The sequence below is a fragment of the Pan troglodytes genome, chromosome 4 (assembly GCF_028858775.2).
Source record: "Pan troglodytes isolate AG18354 chromosome 4, NHGRI_mPanTro3-v2.0_pri, whole genome shotgun sequence".
Taxonomy (NCBI): Eukaryota; Metazoa; Chordata; class Mammalia; order Primates; family Hominidae; genus Pan; species Pan troglodytes.
Genome location: NC_072402.2, coordinates 57,734,141 through 57,753,407, shown reverse-complemented (window position 1 = coordinate 57,753,407; position 19,267 = coordinate 57,734,141). Strand labels below are relative to the sequence as shown.

The 19,267-nt window shown below is 37.7% G+C and overlaps 1 protein-coding gene and 1 long non-coding RNA gene across 2 annotated transcripts in view; one reads left to right on the top strand and one right to left on the bottom strand.

Moving 5' to 3' along the window:
* MAP3K1 (mitogen-activated protein kinase kinase kinase 1) overlaps window positions 1–11,265 on the top strand; it is an 80,777-nt gene extending 69,512 nt beyond the window's left edge. The window contains exons 17-20 of the mRNA XM_054685083.2: window positions 1,064–1,195; window positions 2,509–2,651; window positions 3,354–3,485; window positions 8,649–11,265. Of these exons, the coding sequence (XP_054541058.2) occupies window positions 1,064–1,195; window positions 2,509–2,651; window positions 3,354–3,485; window positions 8,649–8,798 (557 nt within the window). The 3' untranslated portion in view covers window positions 8,799–11,265. The remainder of the gene's footprint in view (window positions 1–1,063; window positions 1,196–2,508; window positions 2,652–3,353; window positions 3,486–8,648) is intronic.
* The window catches only part of LOC107974736 (uncharacterized), a 67,786-nt gene that overhangs the window by 42,806 nt on the left and 5,713 nt on the right, over window positions 1–19,267 (bottom strand). The window contains exon 2 of the long non-coding RNA XR_008548237.2: window positions 13,355–13,401. This is a non-coding gene — a long non-coding RNA (uncharacterized LOC107974736). The remainder of the gene's footprint in view (window positions 1–13,354; window positions 13,402–19,267) is intronic.

The following is a 19,267-nucleotide window of genomic DNA, read 5'->3' as shown; positions in this document are numbered from 1 at the left end:
TTTAACTTTCTGCAATTTAGGAAAAACCGGTTTAATTAAAATTTATTTCTATCAAATAGTTTGGGTTTCTAAAAACAAATCACCCCAATATATTAGTATGAACCACAAATACTTCGTTTTGTATTTCATTTACTATAAATGAAATATTGACTACCTCTACCTTTTAAATTTTTCCAGTGTGTTTTTAAATGATTGTGTAGCATTGTTGTTTTTAATACTTGATATGTATAAGATATGTATATTTCCAGGTAGCCATGATAAATTGGACAGATGAGGAAGTGTTTTAACATAACAATATACAAACAAAATTAACATATAACTTGAAAACTTACTACAAGTAAACTAGCACTGAAGCATAAAGTTGAACCTTGTCATCTGCTGAAATAAATGAAGACTGAGTTTTATTTTGTATTATACAATGTATACAATAAAATTAATGACCTGATGTGATGAACAGATTGTTTGGTTTAACTTCTTAGATTTGTGTGTGTATTTAAGAGTGCATTTCTCTTTACCAGTCAGTTCTTAAGTACGTTATCTGTTGTTGGTCTTAATAAAGATTTACACTACAGTAGATAGGTTGACTACTATAAACACTTTTAAAAGCGGCTAAATTTGAGACATGTTCCAGGTCAGAGCTAGTAAATGGTAGAATATGACGCCTAACTCTGGGTTTTCTGTTCCTCCTCCCATTCTTTCCACCTTTTACTACATAATATGTTAACATTGTTTACTTTAGTCATTAATAAAGTTGTTTTGTGTATTTTGAGAAGACAGAGAATTGAATTGTACATTTCAGAAATAGTTTAATCTGAAATTGTTAACTTTTACAGCTTTCTGAAATCTTGACTCTCCAATAAACTGGTTCCCTGTGGGTTCTGTGAAAATGTCTCCTAATTAGTAGGTTTTTGAGATGATACAGGAATATGTTAGTTTTGAAATGTTTTTCTTCTGTTTCAGATGTGAATGTGAGTTCATGCAGTGAAAACTTTAGAAACCAAAGTGTAATAAATACTTTTAATTCTGTCTTAAGTTTATGGTAATTATTTCTATTGTCTTATAGGGGGATCGGTGGCTCATTTGCTGAGTAAATATGGAGCCTTCAAAGAATCAGTAGTTATTAACTACACTGAACAGTTACTCCGTGGCCTTTCATATCTCCATGAAAACCAAATCATTCACAGAGATGTCAAAGGTGAGAATTCTTCTAATTATTATCTAGTGACAATAAAAAAATTAATTTTAAAATTTGGGGCCAGGCACAGTGGCTCACACCTGTAATCCCAGTACTTTGGGAGGTGAAGGCAGGTGGATCACTTGAGGTCAGGAGCTCGAGACCAGCCAGGCCAACATGGTGAAACCCCGTCTCTACTAAAAATACAAAAATTAACAGGGTAAGGTGGCGCATGCCTGTAATCCTGGCTATTTGGGAGGCTGAGACAGGAGAATTGGTTGAACCCGGAAGGCAGAGGTTGAAGTGAGCTGAGATCACACCACTGCACTCTAGCCTGGGTGACAGAGTGAGACTCTGTCTCAAAGAAGAAAAAAAAATGGACCTTTGTTGATAGTTTCTAACAGTGGGATTTTTTTCTCTGAGTAATTCAGAATATTAGAACTGAAATGAGCCTTAGGGATCATTTAATCTGCCTTCCTCGTTTAATAGAAAAGTACATTGAATACAAGAGAGGCTGTGCCTTTTCTACAGTTTTATTGCTAGTTAATGGCAGAAAGTATACAACACAGGTCTCCAGATTCCCTGTCTTGGCCTCATGATACGCTGACTCCCAGAAAGTTCCTTTTCCTGGTTTTATTTAGAATAATTGGGATATTGGGATATCATCAACTTCTTTTAAGAAAAATTCCTTCAAATCCTTTGTAGGTCCCATTATTTTTCTTATCCTTTTCTTTTTTTTGGAGACAGGTTCTCTGTCACTCAGGCTGGAGTGTAGTGTTGCAAACTTGGCACACTGTAACTCATTTCCTGGGCTCAAGTGATCCTCCCACCTCAGCCTCCCAAGTAGCTAGGACAACAGGTGTGCACCACCATGCCTGGCTAATTTTTTATATTTTTTGTAGAGATGGGGTTTTGCCATGTTGCCCCCAGGCTGGTCTTGAACTCCTGGGCTCAAGCGACCCGCTTGCCTCAGCCTCCCACAGTGCTGAGATTACAGGCGTCAGCCACTGTACCTGGCCTCAGTTTATTTTTCTCAAGAGCAAATTTGGTTTTCTGTCATTAGTCTTTTTAGCTAGTATTTGACATAATGTGTTGAAGTAATTTTATAACTTTTTAAATTAAGCTCTAATTATGAATTTAGCGTATGCTAGAGAGAGCTGTGTGCCTTTAGCAAGAATGAAGTGAAAGGAAAAGAGAATAACTGTTTGCACCTCTGACATGTAGTTCACTTCTTTCTTTTGTCATTGTCCTAGTTCATTAGTATTGTACTGGGCTTTTATCTGTCCTTATTTTTGTTTTTAACATACAAGGTCATTTGCTGTGTTTGTTGACAGGTGCCAATTTGCTAATTGACAGCACTGGTCAGAGACTAAGAATTGCAGATTTTGGAGCTGCAGCCAGGTTGGCATCAAAAGGAACTGGTGCAGGAGAGTTTCAGGGACAATTACTGGGGACAATTGCATTTATGGCACCCGAGGTGAGAAGCATCTTTGAGTGTGATGACAGAAAATATTTTGGAATTCTGTGTAACAGCATTATACTAAATTATCTTGCAGTGGTATCCAGTATGTACTTACCAACTAGAAGTCCATGGCCCTTAAAATACGGTTTTAATAATATCTTTCAGACCCTTATTCTCGACCTTTCTTTGCCTTGGCAATATTCAAAAAATAGGTTTTAACAGATTTGCTTAACGGCTGTTACTAATAAGGAATTTTGGGGTAATTTATAGCAGTTGTTTTGTAATAAACTCAAAGTGCACGTAACAAATTTTTAAAAATATTCTCTCTCTATTCTAAAAGGAGATGAGCATACAGAGGCAGGTCCTGTCTGTAGTGGAAGGAGTTTAAGCATTGTTCTTCTGACTCAGCTTCTGTCGTGTTCATAATTCTTCATGTTCATATGTAGTAATGATCTGTTGTCCTCTTGCCACATAGTTTGCTAAGAGCAAAATTCTGTGATGGGACTCTGCTTCAGAATCTCACAATTCTCCAAAATATTTTTGTGCTACCTGGAAAATTAAGCTCATTAATGAAATAAATTAGATATTAGGTAGTCCACAGAATTGCTGTTTGTACCAGTTTTCTCCCTAAAGTAAGAAAGTAGAATCTATAACTACAAAATGGCCTTCTCTTTTTCAAATGAGTCCTATTTCCAAATTAACTCTGATTTATTTTAGGTACTAAGAGGTCAACAGTATGGAAGGAGCTGTGATGTATGGAGTGTTGGCTGTGCTATTATAGAAATGGCTTGTGCAAAACCACCATGGAATGCAGAAAAACACTCCAATCATCTTGCTTTGATATTTAAGGTAATTGTGAGATAAAAATTACTTCTTTGTGCTAAAAGGAGTACAGCAGAATTTGGCAGGAGGCAAATTTTGATGGGTTCTCCCTAACAATCTAGCATGAAGGTAAATAAATAGTCTGTATATTTATTCAGAGAGGATTTGATATACAAGTTTTTTACTTTAAGATGGTGCAAAAGCAATACAAATTTGGTAAAAACCATACTTTGAATTTTGATTTTTGTCTGAGCTAGCAATATGTGCTATGATACACTCTGATGATGCCAGGCAGTGGCAGCGAGTCACAGCTCCCAGTCAGCCACACAATCACGAGAGTGAACAACCAATACTCTATAGTGGACTGTGTTGTCAGATGATTTTGCGGAACAGTAGGCTAATGTAGGTATTATAAGCACATTCAAGGTAGGCCAGACTAAGCTATAATGTTTGGTAGGTTAGGTGTATTAACTGCATTTTCAACTTAAAAAAATATCATCAACTTAAAAGGGGTTTATCACGACATAACCTCAGCGTAAGTTGAAGAGCATCTGTGTATGTGTGTATTTCCAGGAGTTGATATTGTCAATGGTGTTGTCAATGTTAGTGACATACATAGTCACTTCTTGTTATTTGAGGTAGTTATGCTCTGTTAAGTTGCTACAAATATTGAATTAGCAAATACTAAAACACTGCTCCTAGAAGAAATATGTAGTGCGTTTATATGTATGTGTGTATATATATCCATCCATCACTTTAAAAACGTGAAATTCATGCATTTTACATAATTCAAAAATCTTAAAATCTAATTTACCATTTTCTTTTGTTCGTTTGTTTTTTGTTTTTGTTTTTGAGACAGAGTCTCGCTGCAGTGCCCACGCTGGAGTGCAGTGGCACGATCTCAGCTCACTATAGCCTGCGCTTCCCAGGTTCAGGCAGTTCTCCTGCCTCAGCCTCCCAGGTAGCTGAGACTACAGGCACGCGCCACCATGCCCAGCTAATTTTTGTATTTTTAGTAGAGATGGAGTTTCACCATATTGGCCAGGCTGGTCTCGAACTCCTGACCTCAAGCCCACCTCAGCCTCCCAAAGTACTGGGATTACAGGCGTGAGCCACCACACCTGGCCTAATTTACTATTTTGTATATTTTAAAAATTCACACCCAAGTCAGTTCAGTCCTGTCTGCCTTTCCTACTTTTTTATAACTCACAAATCCATTCTCTCCTTTTCCACCATAGAATAGGTAATGGTTGAGATTCTTAGCTTTTCAGTAGATGTGATGGTTGAAATCATGGGCTTTGGAGTCACACTGACCTAGTTTTAAACCCTGGCTCTACCCCTTAATGGCCATGTAATCATAGGAAAATTATTTTTTGTGTCTACCCTCCATTTTCTCACATGTAAAATTGGTGCAAGAACCCCATGAAGCATGTACTTCGTGGGATTACTATGAAGATAAACAAAATTATACCTAGGCCTTAGTCAAGCACTCAGCCCACACAGTCAGCTCCACCTGCCATAACCTCCTCCAGTGCTCCCCACACTTACTATATAACCTCCTCAGTCACCTCTCTGACAATACCTGTTTCGTATTATCACCTCATTTCCTCTATTCTTTCAGACGTCCCATGTCCATTCTCTACGTGGTTCAAATTCTTATTCTCTTTAAGGCCCCCATTTTGTGCTTCTCCTGCTTGGGCAGCCCCTTTTTACTCATTCCAGATTCTCATAGCATTTTAGTACATACTTGTTTCTGACACTTTGTTTCTTGTTTGCTAGTTATGTTCCTATCTTGCTGCCTCTTTCAAACTAATTCTCCTTGAGGTCCATTCATGTCTGATTCATTTTTTTCTTCCCAGAGTCTTATACAGAAGTTGCTCAATAAATACTCATGGCTAGGATCAATTTGAAAGTTTGATGTTATTTTAAGAGTTTTGATGAGACCCTGGCAACAATTGTAAATAATTTTCAAATTGGCACAGTTCATATTTTAACAGATTTCATTGCATTCTCCTTCCTAGGTAGAGTTTAAAGAGAATTGTACTGTAACATTTTCAGTTTCCTTAACTTGGAGTAAATACTTTGAGGTTTTTGGAAGCACCCCAAAGCTTTCTCAAACACTTCCATACCCTGTTTATGGTAGTATAAATTGCCATAGCACGTTTTTTTAGAGAGTGATTTGGCAATATCTGCCAGAATTTTTAATGCACTTATTCTTTGACTCAGCTATGCCCATTGTTAGGAATTTACTCAAGATTACCTCCAGAAGTACCAAGTGCCAAGTTCAGGATTATTCACTCTACTCAAGAAAGTAATTAAATTATCCACACTATACAGAAATTAAACGAGTATAAAGCTGTTGGTGTTGATTTACAAAGTGCTACAAGATACATTAATAAGTGAAAAGAGCAAGGTATATAAAGTGATCCTGGCCAAGCACAGTGGCTCATGCCTGTAATCCCAGCACTTTGGGAGGCTGAGGCAAGAACAAAACTTGAACCCAGGAGTTGGAGAGCAGCCTGGGCATAGCGAGACCCCACCTCTACCAAAAAAAAAAAAAAAATTAGCTGGGCATAGTGAGACGCACCTGTGCTCCAGGGTACTCAGGAAGTTGAGGTGGGAGGATCGCTTGAGCCCAGGAGGTCAAAGCTGCAGTGAGCCATGTTCATATCACTGCACTTCAGCCTGGGTGACAGTGAGAGAGAGACCCTGTCTCTAAATTAAGTTTTCTCTTTTGTAGACATTTTAGAAAATCTTAAGTCTGTGAATATATTGGCCTTTTTTCCTCCACAAAACACACACAGACACACACACACCCACACACACACACAAATCATCAGTAAGTTACATTTGGGGAAAAGAAGGAAGAGGGACTTTTTTTGTTTTGTATTTTTCCTTTTTGTGGTGTGTAAGATGTGTATATATCAGCTGAGTATATCATGATATAGGATCACAGACCTTAGAGGATTTTTCTTTATATTACTTTGCATTTTTTAACCCAAAGCATTTATGAAATTACTGGGGTAGGGAAAAGAGAGTTTTCTTGTGATTAGGAGTGGATAGGTGAGTTTAAAGTATTCAGACTTGATATTAGCCCTTTGTCAGATGAGTAGATTGCAAAAATTTTCTCCCATTCTGTAGGTTGCCTGTTCACTCCGATGGTAGTTTCTTTTCTGTGCAGAAGCGCTTTAGTTTAATTAGATCCCATTTGTCAATTGTGGCTTTTGTTGCCATTGCTTTTGGTGTTTTAGACATGAAGTCCTTGCCCATGCCTATGTCCTGAATGGTATTGCCTAGGTTTTCTTCTAGGGTTTTTATGATTTTAGGTCTAACATTTAAGTCTTTAATCCATCTTGAATTAATTTTTGTATAAGGTGTAAGGAAGGGATCCAGTTTCAGCTTTCTACATATGGCTAGCCAGTTTTCCCAGAACCATTTCTTAAATAGGGAATCCTTTCCCCATTTCTTGTTTTTGTCAGGTTTGTCAAAGATCAGATGGTTGTAGATGTGTGGGATTATTTCTGAGGGCCCTATTCTGTTCCATTGGTCTATATCTCTGTTTTGGCACCAGTACCATGCTGTTTTGGTTACTGTAGCCTTGTAGTATAGTTTGAAGTCAGGTAGCATGATGCCTCCAGCTTTGTTCTTTTGGCTTAGGATTGACTTGGCAATGTGGGCTCTTTTTTGGTTCCATATGAACTTAAGTAGTTTTTTCCAATTCTGTGAAGAAAGTCATTGGTAGCTTGATGGGGATGGCATTGAATCTATGAATTACCTTGGGCAGTATGGCCATTTTCACGATATCGATTCTTCCTATCCATGAGCATGGAATGTTCTTCCATTTGTTTGTGTCCTCTTTTATTTCATTGAGCACTGGTTTGTAGTTCTTGAAGAGGTCCTTCACATCCCTTGTAAGTTGGATTCCTAGGTATTTTATTCTCTTTGAAGCATTTGTGAATGGGAGTTCACTCATGATTTGGCTGTTTGTCTGTTGTTGGTGTATAAGAATGCTTGTGATTTTTGCACATTGATTTTGTATCCTGAGACTTTGCTGAAGTTGCTTATCAGCTTAATGAAACTGAAGAATGCTAAAGACAAGAAGTAACCAAAGAGAAAAGACAAATTACAAGAAAAAAAATTGATAACAATTATATGGATAACAGAATACAGCAGCAACAAGAGAATTCAAAAGACAAATTGTACCTTCTAGTGATTGAAATAAAATAACAGTTAACCTAGGATTTCATAGCTAGCTAAATGATCATCAAAAAATAAGAATGAAACAGAGATATTTTCAGACACATGAGAATTGTGGAAGTTTACCTTCAGCAGACACTCACTGAAAAAAATTATTTTTAGGAATGCATTTCAAGAAGAAGAAAATTGATACCACAAATAGGCAGATATGCAAGAAAGACACTATCTCTGCCTGGAGTCAGCTCTGATTCATAATGGGTGCTCAAAAATTGTTAGAAAACTAATACTTTTTTTATATATGACTTGAAATTAAAATATGGTTATTGCAGCACAAATTTTAGAATGTAAAGAGTGTATCACAATTTAAAAATAATTATCAGATTTTGAATTTTTTTAGAAAAACTACAAATAAGACCAAATAAAATTTCTTTTTAAAAAAAAAAAAAGTATTCAGACTTACAATTTTTTTATAAAAAAGTTATTCTTCATCATGTATTTGATACTAAGAATCAGAATTTGTCCAACACGGAAGGAAAAAAACAATGCAGTTGTGTTTTCTATGTATTAAATTGACTCTTCAGTTTTAGTCTTTCTTAATCTAAATAGCTCTGTATGCTGAAGAAATAGAAAACGTGCAGTAAGAACAAACCATCTCGGAGATTGAATATGAGGACAGCAGAATTCATTTGAGTGAATACTTTATCTACCTGAACATTTTGATGTACTTAGCCTTGTTGATGTAAATAATAAGGAATAGGATATATTTGATCAAATCCTAAAATCCTAAAATTTGAAAGATTGTTAGAGAAAACCTCCCATCCAGTGGATGAATTTTTTCATAGACTTTTTGATAGCAGAAAATCCTCCCACTTCTGCTTCAGTTCCTCTCTGTTCAGGATGTAAATGTAAGGGTTATGAGGTCTATGCACATGTGTTTCTGTATCAGAAGTTACAGTTGTGCAAAGCTTCAACACTCTGGCTTTTTCTCCACAGATTGCTAGTGCAACTACTGCTCCATCGATCCCTTCACATTTGTCTCCTGGTTTACGAGATGTGGCTCTTCGTTGTTTAGAACTTCAACCTCAGGACAGACCTCCATCAAGAGAGCTACTGAAGCATCCAGTCTTTCGTACTACATGGTAGCCAATTATGCAGATCAACTACAATAGAAACAGGATGCTCAACAAGAGAAAAAAACTTGTGGGGAACCACGTTGATATTCTACTGGCCATGATGCCACTGAACAGCTATGAACGAGGCCAGTGGGGAACCCTTACCTAAGTATGTGATTGACAAATCATGATCTGTACCTAAGCTCAGTATGCAAAAGCCCAAACTAGTGCAGAAACTGTAAACCGTGCCTTTCAAAGAACTGGCCCTAGGTGAACAGGAAAACAATGAAGTTTGCATGACTAAATTGCAGAAGCATAATTTTATTTTTTTGGAGCACTTTTTCAGCAATATTAGCGGCTGAGGGGCTCAGGATCTATTTTAATATTTCAATTATTCTTCCATTTCATATAGTGATCACAAGCAGGGGGTTCTGCAATTCCGTTCAAATTTTTTGTCACTGGCTATAAAATCAGTATCTGCCTCTTTTAGGTCAGAGTATGCTATGAGTAGCAATACATACATATATTTTTAAAAGTTGATATTTCTTTATGACCCACAGTTGACCTTTATTTTCTTAAATACCAGGGCAATTGTGGCTCATTGTGCATTTTACTGTTGGCCCATTCATTTCGTTTTTGGAAATTACGGTTTTGTATTTTCATTTTTATTTACATTCATTTTTGTTTATTCAGGGAAAGGTGATCTTTTTTTCAAACCAGAAAAAAAAAATGAACTAGATATGAAGTAGAGTTCATTAAATATCTTGCTATTGTCAGAGTTTTTAAAATATAGACTTAATTTTGTTTTTTTAAATTGGAATACAATAAAGTACTACCTACATTTGAGTCAGTCACCACTCTTATTGTGCAGGTTAAGTACAAGTTAACTAAAAATAAACTGTCCTCTCTGGTGCAACTCACAACCAAGATCAAGATTACCTTAAAATTTATTTGAATTTTTTAGATGTTTTGGTTGTCAAACTGTAGGAAACTTCACAACATTTAAGTCTTACTCTGTATGTAACAATCCATCATTCACCTTCACTACTGGTAATAACATAGAGCTGCCATTTTCCTTTTACCATGCATCATCTCTTTACAGTAGGCCTGGCAGATCATTTTTAAAAAAGATTATTCAACTACCAATCAGTAATGTTTTTAAACAGTACATTTGCTTTGAACTTGGAAAATGTGTTCAGAAAGAAAAATGGAATTGAATTTCATTTATACACTAATTCCTTGGATTTTGCACAGTTACCTAACGGTTTTAGTCTGGAGTTAAATTCAGATGCATGGAATCCTGAAGGAAAATGGTAGCTTTTTAATCTTTTTGTGTGTGTGTGAGTCTTTTAAATCAAGTACTGATTAACTATTAAGTACAACTTTGAGATTTTAGTTTTAACTCTTCAGAAGCCAGTGTGAAATAGAATTGGTTATTCTCAAAGACTCAGGATAAACTAAATAAGCTATATATAGAGTACATTTAAAATGTACAACACAAATTGGAAATAAAATAAGTTACAAGATAAGTTTACAGGGATATATTGCTTATAATTTTTAAAAGGCAGTTTGTTTTTTATGTGAATATGTTTCTTAGTGAAATTTTACATTCCTTTGTTTTGGAAGATTGGCGATATTTGAAGAGTTAAAAATAGTACAGAAATGTGAAGTTTGGTAGCTCTAAATGTGTTGTACTTGACTTTCTTTTTTATTTTGGTTTTTTTTTTTGACTACTTAGAATTTTCACAATTCTAATAAGATTGTTTCCAAGTCTCTCATGTGCAAGCTTTAAAGGATGCACTCTTGCCATTTTATGTACTGGAAGATCATTGGTCAGATGAATACTGTGTCTGACAAAAATGTAAACTGTATAAACTGAGGAACCTCAGCTAATCAGTATTACTTTGTAGATCACCATGCCCACCACATTTCAAACTCAAACTATCTGTAGATTTCAAAATCCATTGTGTTTGAGTTTGTTTGCAGTTCCCTCAGCTTGCTGGTAATTGTGGTGTTTTGTTTTTTGTTTTGTTTTCAATGCAAATGTGATGTAATATTCTTATTTTCTTTGGATCAAAGCTGGACTGGAAATTGTATCGTGTAATTATTTTTGTGTTCTTAATGTTATTTGGTACTCAAGTTGTAAATAACGTCTACTACTGTTTATTCCAGTTTCTACTACCTCAGGTGTCCTATAGATTTTTCTTCTACCAAAGTTCACTTTCACAATGAAATTATATTTGCTGTGTGACTATGATTCCTAAGATTTCCAGGGCTTAAGGGCTAACTTCTATTAGCACCTTACTGTGTAAGCAAATGTTACAAAAAAAAAAAAAAAAATCTCTGGGTTAAGAAAATTTGGCTTAAATGTATCCTTTGTTATTTTAAATATATTGAGATATTTTAATTAAAATTTTTACCCCATCGAACCGATTTTATAGTATTTGTACCTATTTTGGTGTTTTTGTCTTTATAGTAAATAAAAGTTTTTGAACAAATGTTGTTACTTTTATTTATTTTGAAATAATTTCATACTTATATAAAAGTTGCAAGAATACCACAGAGAACTTCTGTATACCCTTCACCCAAAGACCCCAGTCAGGTTTCACCAGCTGCCCATTTATGTCCTTTATAGCAAGAGGATCCAAACCAGGATCACAGGTTGCTCTCAGTTGTCATGTTTCTTCAGTCTCATTGAATCCAGGGCCATTCCTTAGTTCTTCCTTGACCTTAATGGCCTTAATTTTTTAAAGATTTCAGATTATTGTTTTATAGAAGCTCCTCAAATTGAGTTTGTCTGGTGCTGCTGCTTGATGAGATTCAGAGTATGCACTTTTGGCAGGAACATCACAGAGGTGATGCTGTGCTCCTCTCGGTGTGTCATGTCAGGAGGCATAGAGGTCGTTTGCCCGGTCACTGGTGATAACTGATAGTAACACTGTATAGTTAGTCTTTCCTTTTATAATTAAAGTCCACCTTTATAATTGGAAGTATTCTTTGGGGGTGATATTTGAGACTACATAAATATGATGTTTCTTGCCCAGTTTTAACTCTGCTCTTAGCTTTTTTGCCTGAATATATTACTCTGATGGTTGCCAAATGGTGATGTAGTTCCTTCACTTTTTCTTTGCAACATTTTGCTGCAAAGAAGAGCTTTCCCTTCTCCCATTTATTTATCATGTATCATCATATATTTGCTCAACTTGTTGCGGATTTGCCCAGTGGGAATGTCTGAGAGCTAGCTTCTCTATCCTTGGGAAGCCACCATTATTCTTTGAACACTTCCATACTTTCAGCCCCATCTTACGCAATGTCTCCTTTGGCCCTGGAATCAGCCATTTTCTCAAAGAGCCCTGATTCCTTTGATAAGAATGGTATGTTTAAAACCAACATCTGGGTGCTAGATAGGCTCAATTCTACTGGGTGTCACCACTCCTTGGCTGTCTTGGTAGAGCTAGAATGTATTTATGAATATGCACAGTTCGGTGCACACTTGCAAAATACGCATACATATACCTACCTACATACATAAAAACCATGAGCTCACACCAACCTTCCAACTGCAATCCAACACCAACAGGGTTCATTCAAGCTTTCCCTTTTTCCAAATTTGTAACTTTCTTCTCAGGCAGTGAGAATCATGACTCTGATTATTCCCAACATAGTGACTTACTTGCTTAATTCTTCCTCATGTCCCTCCCCCATGTAACCGATCTCCATGCGAAATGGTTAATGTTGCTGAGTTCAGAAGCCATTTTGTTTCTCTACATTGGTTTCAAGTTTCTGTATAATTTGATTTGTTGTGTTTTTTTTGTTTTTTTTTTTTGAGACAGTCTCACTCTGTTGTCCACGTTGAAGTGCAGTGGCACAATCTCAGCTCACTAAAGGCTCTGCCTCCCAGGTTCAAAGGATGCTCCTGCCTCAGCCTCCCGAGTAGCTGGGATTACAGGTGGACACCACCATGCCTGTCTAATTTTTGTATTTTTAGTAGAGACAAGGTTTCACCACGTTGGCCAGGCTGGTCTCGAATCCCTGACCTCAGGTGAACCACCTGCCTCGGCCTCCCAAAGTATAATTTGATTTTAAATGTACGTCTTTTAAATAGGTTTTGGGTATTTTTTGCAAAAGGGTACATTTCTGTCACTTAAAAATATTAAGTTGGAGAAAAGTTTTTTTTCCAGATGAAGTAATAGAATCAATTCTATTGCTCCTTAATTCTATTTAAATTATATTAATAATTTTATAAAATGGGTGACAGTCTTCATGTCAGAATCCAGAAAAATGTTGGGGTATTGTGCTCATAGAAATGCCAATGATTGCATTTATGAGCTGATGTAAGTCATTTGTTATAAAACAATGCATGAAATAACTACAGTGAGGGAAAACTGACTAATGGAAACTTATACAAATTGCTGTCTTTCTATGTCATGACGTGGTTTGGCCGTTTTAAATTATACTATAAGCATAAATGCCAGGTTGAGCTGTGATTAAAAAGGAAAGGATGGGCCTCTTAAAGTAGGTAACGATGGATGCAGTGACTACAGGACCTGAGATACAACCTGGGTTAAATCTGGTTCTGCCACTTACCTGCTACGTGACCCCCATTTTGACTTTCTGAACCTCCATTTCTGCATCTATAAAATGAAAGTGACAGTGTCGTGAGAAGTGAGAGCCTATATAAATGGCCTAGAATAGTATCTGGCATGTAGTGAATGCACAAGATGTGTTTTTATGAATGAATGACCCAAAGGTCACAGACTCAAACCACCCATGGGACTAGATCCCCAGCAAGGCTTGTGGCGGACCTAAGAGTTTGTGTCAAGTTCATGTACAAGGGAGGTCATAGTTACCATGTCAGAATGAAAGCCCAGTATTGTCAAATCCTCTAAATTTTCAAGAGAAGCTGGAAATCTGGATTTTAGGTGCAATTCCCTGATGTTTAAACATTAAAAACTAATTTAAATCCTTATTAAGAACTATAAAAATTATTTGGGCTAGACTACTGTCCTGTGGCTGACTACCTTTTGACCTCTGATCTGTGCCCAGGCTTAGAAAACAAAAAAGGTAGAAAATTAGACAGGAATCTCAGCTTTGGGAAATTGGATCTAAGACTTTTGTCTTTTTTTTTTTTTTTTTTTTTTTTGAGACAGAATCTCACTCTGTGACCAGGCTGGAGTGCAGTGCAGTGGTGTGATCTCGGCTCACTGCAACCTCCAACTCCCTGATTTAAGTGATTTTCCTGCCTCAGCCTCCCAAGTAGCTGGGATTACAGGCACGCACCACCACATCCAGCTAATTTTTTTGTATTTTTAGTAGAGACGGGGTTTCACCATGTTGGCCAGGATGGTCTCGATCTCCTGATGTCGTGATCTGCCCGCCTCAGCCTCCCAAAGTGCTGGGGTTATAGGCGTGAGCCACCATTCCCGGCCAAGACTTTTGTCTTCCAAGATGTGAGATGAACAAAAGTGGAGATGCTGATTATAGATGCTAGACAGCTTACCTCTGAAGAGAAAATTAATGTCTTAACTACACACACTAATGTGAAATGCTTACCACTACAGCTCAAGTATCATGTTACAAAATATTAATATGCATATGTAGCATTCAAATATGTTGTCGATGTTAGAGTTAACTTTGTAGGTTTTATTTTGCAATAGATAACTGTCTGCACAATCCGTTACCAAAAGAACTCCATCGATGACTGAAGCCAGTCTCATTAGTTGGTATGCAACCTGACATCTCTATACCCCATGCCTCATGGCCCTAGGTTGTAACTTATTACATCTGTAGAGGTAAAACCAGCCTAAGCTGATGTGGCAAGGGATAAATCCTTCATGCCCCAAAATTCTTTTTCCCACAATGCTGAGATTCCTGTTAGAGTTTATTTTTGAGATAACTAAGTGATAGCTTCCCTTAAGGTCAATTTACTTAATAAGATTTCTCAACATCTATGTAGACATACTGAGAGGATGAGGGTTGTAACTAGGGTGAAATGGAGAGAAAGGATAGGAGGAGAAATAAAAAGATGGGGAGATATTGAAAAATCTTTGGCAGAGAGTGGCATGACGATATTTGTGCGTTAGAAAGAGCACCCTTGCAGTATCTTGAAGAAAGAATTACATGGGCCGGTACAAAAGGCAGGGAGAAAGTCAGAAGGCAATTGCAGTATCCAGAACCTAGGTGAAGGTAGCATCATGGGAATGAGGAGGAAGAGACAAATCTGAGTGATATTAAACAGCAGAATTGAAAGATTGTAGAAATGATCTTGGGGGAAGGGTACGCGGAGGATGGAGAATGACATCGAGGATGCATCTTTTATCCAGGCTTGGTCACCTGTGTGAACGCTGGTGCCATTACTGATACAAGGAAATCACAGGGGGAGTAGGTTGGAGGACAAGATGTGCTTTGGACATGTTAAAATATTCGAGTTGCCTGGAGGATATCCAAGTAGAAGTTTCCAGTAATACTGTATATGCACATCAGTACCTCCAGAGATACTTTGGTTGCAAATAATAAATGTGCAAGCTATTGACATATAAATGGTCACTGAAGTGATTGATATATCATTTAGGGTTGTACTCAGCTGCACGTAAAAGTGACTGGACTACATAGCCTACAAATGAGAGAAGGTAAGCAGGTCAGGGCTGGTGTATTAGGCCTAGGGTGTCATCAATGTTGCCATGCTTTATCTTCCCGCTCCACTCTTCTCAGCATGAGGCTTTCACCCTCAGGCTCCAACTCTGATCTCCAATCTACAATCAGGGAAAGAAAAAGGAGAATAAAAAGGTAGTGCCTGTGTCAGGAAGACAGAAACTTTCCTTAAAATGCTTACGAGATTTTCACTCACATTTCATTTGACTAGAACTCCCTAGCTATAAGGAAGTCTGAGAAGAATGGACATCAAGCAGGCAACTCTACAGCATCTACCACAATGAGTCACAAGGGAAACGGGGGAGAATACTCAGGAGAATATGTTCAGTGAGAAAAAACCAAGACCAGAACCCCGATGAAGACCAAGATTTAAGGCATAGACAAGAAGCAGAATAGATAAAGGAGACAAGAGCTCATCTTCAGAAACTAGAAACGCACAGAGTCAGGGAAATCAAGAGAGGAGAATGTTTTAAAGAAAGGTCAGTAATTTCAAAAGCCACAGACGTCAGGTAAGATAAGAACTTAAGTCTCACAAGGTGAACGGCAAGGACCATTCCAGTGAAGCCGACTAGAAGGAAACATGATCATAGCTGGGCAAGCATGGTCATGGAGATGATGTGCATAGCCTACTTTGTCCAGAAGTCTGTCTAGGAGCAAAAGTGAAGGGAACAACGTGGAAGAATTATTTGGCCAATTATGCAACATCCAGAAGAGGGCAGCAGAGTAAAACTTTTAATTTGCACTGCCTGCCAGATATCTGAAAATCAAAGGTTATCTCACCCCTTCCTCAGGAATAGAGCAGAAATCTCAGTGTTCCCCCTTAGAATACTGAAAAAAACTCAAAACTATCACTAAGAGTTGCATTTTTCCATTCTAAAACCTAGATTCTATGCTTATCTATTGCATAACAGGGTATTCCTAGTCCCTCTACCCGCTTCTAACAGTCTACAACAAAAGGAGAGGCTGTAGCAAGATACTTGATGCCCTTTCCTGGTCTCTTGTTCTCAGAACCACTCTACTCTCAGCTGGCAGGGTCATCCATCCATCCATCCATCCATCCATCCAACCATCCATCCATCCATCCATCCATCCATCCATCCATCCATCTGTCCATCCATCCATCCATATCCATCCATGCATCTATCCATCCATGCATCCTGCCAACTACTGTTCCTCTGAGCTTTTCAAACTCTATTTCCAGCTAGTACTCTGCTACTAGAACATTCAATGACTATCTACTGCTGACTACCTCAAATGTCTATGTTTTTTAATGGTCTGACCTTATTCTGCCTAAATCTTTATTTCCTACTATCCGTAATACGAAATTTCTGTTCTACTCCTTTCATTACATTCCTGCTCTCTGAATCCATTGTGTTCCACCCCACCTCTGCACCTTCCCTCACACCAGTGGTTTTCAAACTTTTTGTTCTCAGAGCAGTCAAGAAGTGCTGCCACAGAACCTTCCAGTCGATTCCCAAGACTGCCAAAACTAGCTGGTGTACTACATACCTATATGGGGCATGCTGCACAGTATAGTCCTAATAGATTTGTATATTTATTACATTTTTTTACAGTCGATGGCAGTAAAGTGGCCAAAGGAAAAGGTGCCTTTTGCTAATTCATACAAAGACTAGCAGAGATCATTTTCTCCTCCTTTTTATGCAATATTTTAGGTCCTGCAGCACAAAATTATTTTAAAATACTTTGTCTAATATCAATATGTAACATACTACTATAATTCATAGAACTGGTATTAACTACAACATTCAATGAAGTGTCACATACTTTCCTTCTCAAAATTTTGAATCACAATATGTGGTTCTAACACTCAATTTCCCAAATATTTTTGTCTTCAGACCCCATTACACTTTTAAAAATTATCAGAAGCCCCCAAGGACCTTTTGTTCATGTGGTTAATAGCTGCTATTTACTGTATCAATATTAAAATTGATAAATATATAAAAATGCATTAATTCACTAGAAATAACTATTAAAACTTATTACATGTTAAATCAGATAACATATCTTTATGAAAATAGCTATATTTCACCCCCCCAAAAATAGGAGAGTGGCATGTTTTATATTTTTTTCAAATCTATATAATTTTTTTTTTTTTTTTGAGAGGGAGTCTCACTCTGTCACCCAGACGAGAGTGCAGTGGCGCCATCTCAGCTCACTGCAACCTCTGCCTCCCGGGTTCAAGCAATTCTCGTGCCTCAGCCTCCCGAGTAGCTGGGATTACAGGCACCCACCATCATGCCCAGCTAATTTTTATATTTGTAATAGAGACAGGTTTTCACCATGTTGGCCAGGCTGGTGTCAAACTCCTGACCTCAAGGGACTCGCCCGCCTTGGCCTCCCAAAGTGCTGGGATTACAGGCGTGAGCCACTGTGTCTGGCCAAATCTATATAATTTCTAACTTAATACAAGGCAGTTGGATCCTCATATCTGCTTGTGCATTCAATCTGTTGTTTTATCACACATCATGTAACCTCTGGAAACTCCACTGTACCCTCAAGAAAGAATGAGAGTAAAGACAAATACAACTTAGTATGATTAAGAAAATAATTTTGACCTCATAGAGCCCAGAAAAAATCCTAGGGACCCCCAGGGTCCCCAGGCCACATTTGAGAATTGCTGGCTTCTGTTAATCCCTTCCACTTCTCTTCTACTTATTTCTCCTTGAAGCACTCCCCAACTCCAGTAGCTCACACTGAAATTCTATGGTAATTAATATTTAATTTTTAGAAATTATCTGTTTTCCCAAATAGACTGTAATCTTTTAAAGTTGTACCTAGGCATACAGTTTTCAATGAATAAATATTTGCCAGTTATGTTACCCACATTAGACTACATAGCTATTCAAATAGCCTACAGAATATCCACTATCTCTAACTATTATCTCTCTTCCAGCACAGAATTGTGAAATCAAAGTTGTGCCTGCTACTTCCTCTGTCCCCCTGACACCCAATAAACACACACACACACACACACACACACACACCACATTTTCCTTCTCTGTGTTGGGCCATTCCCATCCACACACAAATATGCTACGAGATCTTTTATCTTACTGAATTATTCTCTGCCTTTGGCTCCATTTCTCTTCTTCTCTTTCCATAAAATTTACTGAAAGAGACACACACACTTGTTTCCCATTCCTCACCTCACATTTGCTTCTCAACGCACTCAAACACACTCAAACCTATCACCAAAACTGCTTTTGACCAAGTTATGAGGGGTCTGCATTTATTGACAGGTGACTTCATGGTCACTGCTCAATCTATGTTCTTTGCCATCCCCCTTTTCTTCCTAGGTGATCTCATCCAGGGCTCTGGCTAAAGACTCTATCACCAGCTATGGCTTCGGAGCTCCAGATGTGACAATATTCAACTAGATACTTGACATTTCTTGGAGGCATTTCAAAACTTCACCTTCCCATATCGAATCCATTGGCAAGTCCTGTGAGTTCCTCCAAAATAGAATCCTAATCCATCCACCCTCTCCATCTCCACAGTTACCATTCTACTCTAAGCTACCATCATCTCTGCCTAAACTACTGTATTCACCTCCTAATTGGCCTTACCGGTGTGGTGATTGCCCACCTTTTCACCACATAATATCCAAAGTGATCTTTTTAAAACATGAATCAGATCCTATTACCCTGCTGCTTAAAACCCTCCAGTGGCTTCCCATTACACTAAGAATCCCAACTCCTCACCAGGACCTACAGGACTTGGCATCTTCTCTTTCTCCCTGACTTCATCTTTCACTTTTTCTTACTTACCCTGTTCCATAACCTTATTTTCCCTGCTTGAACATGTGAAGCTCCTCCCCACCTATGCTTG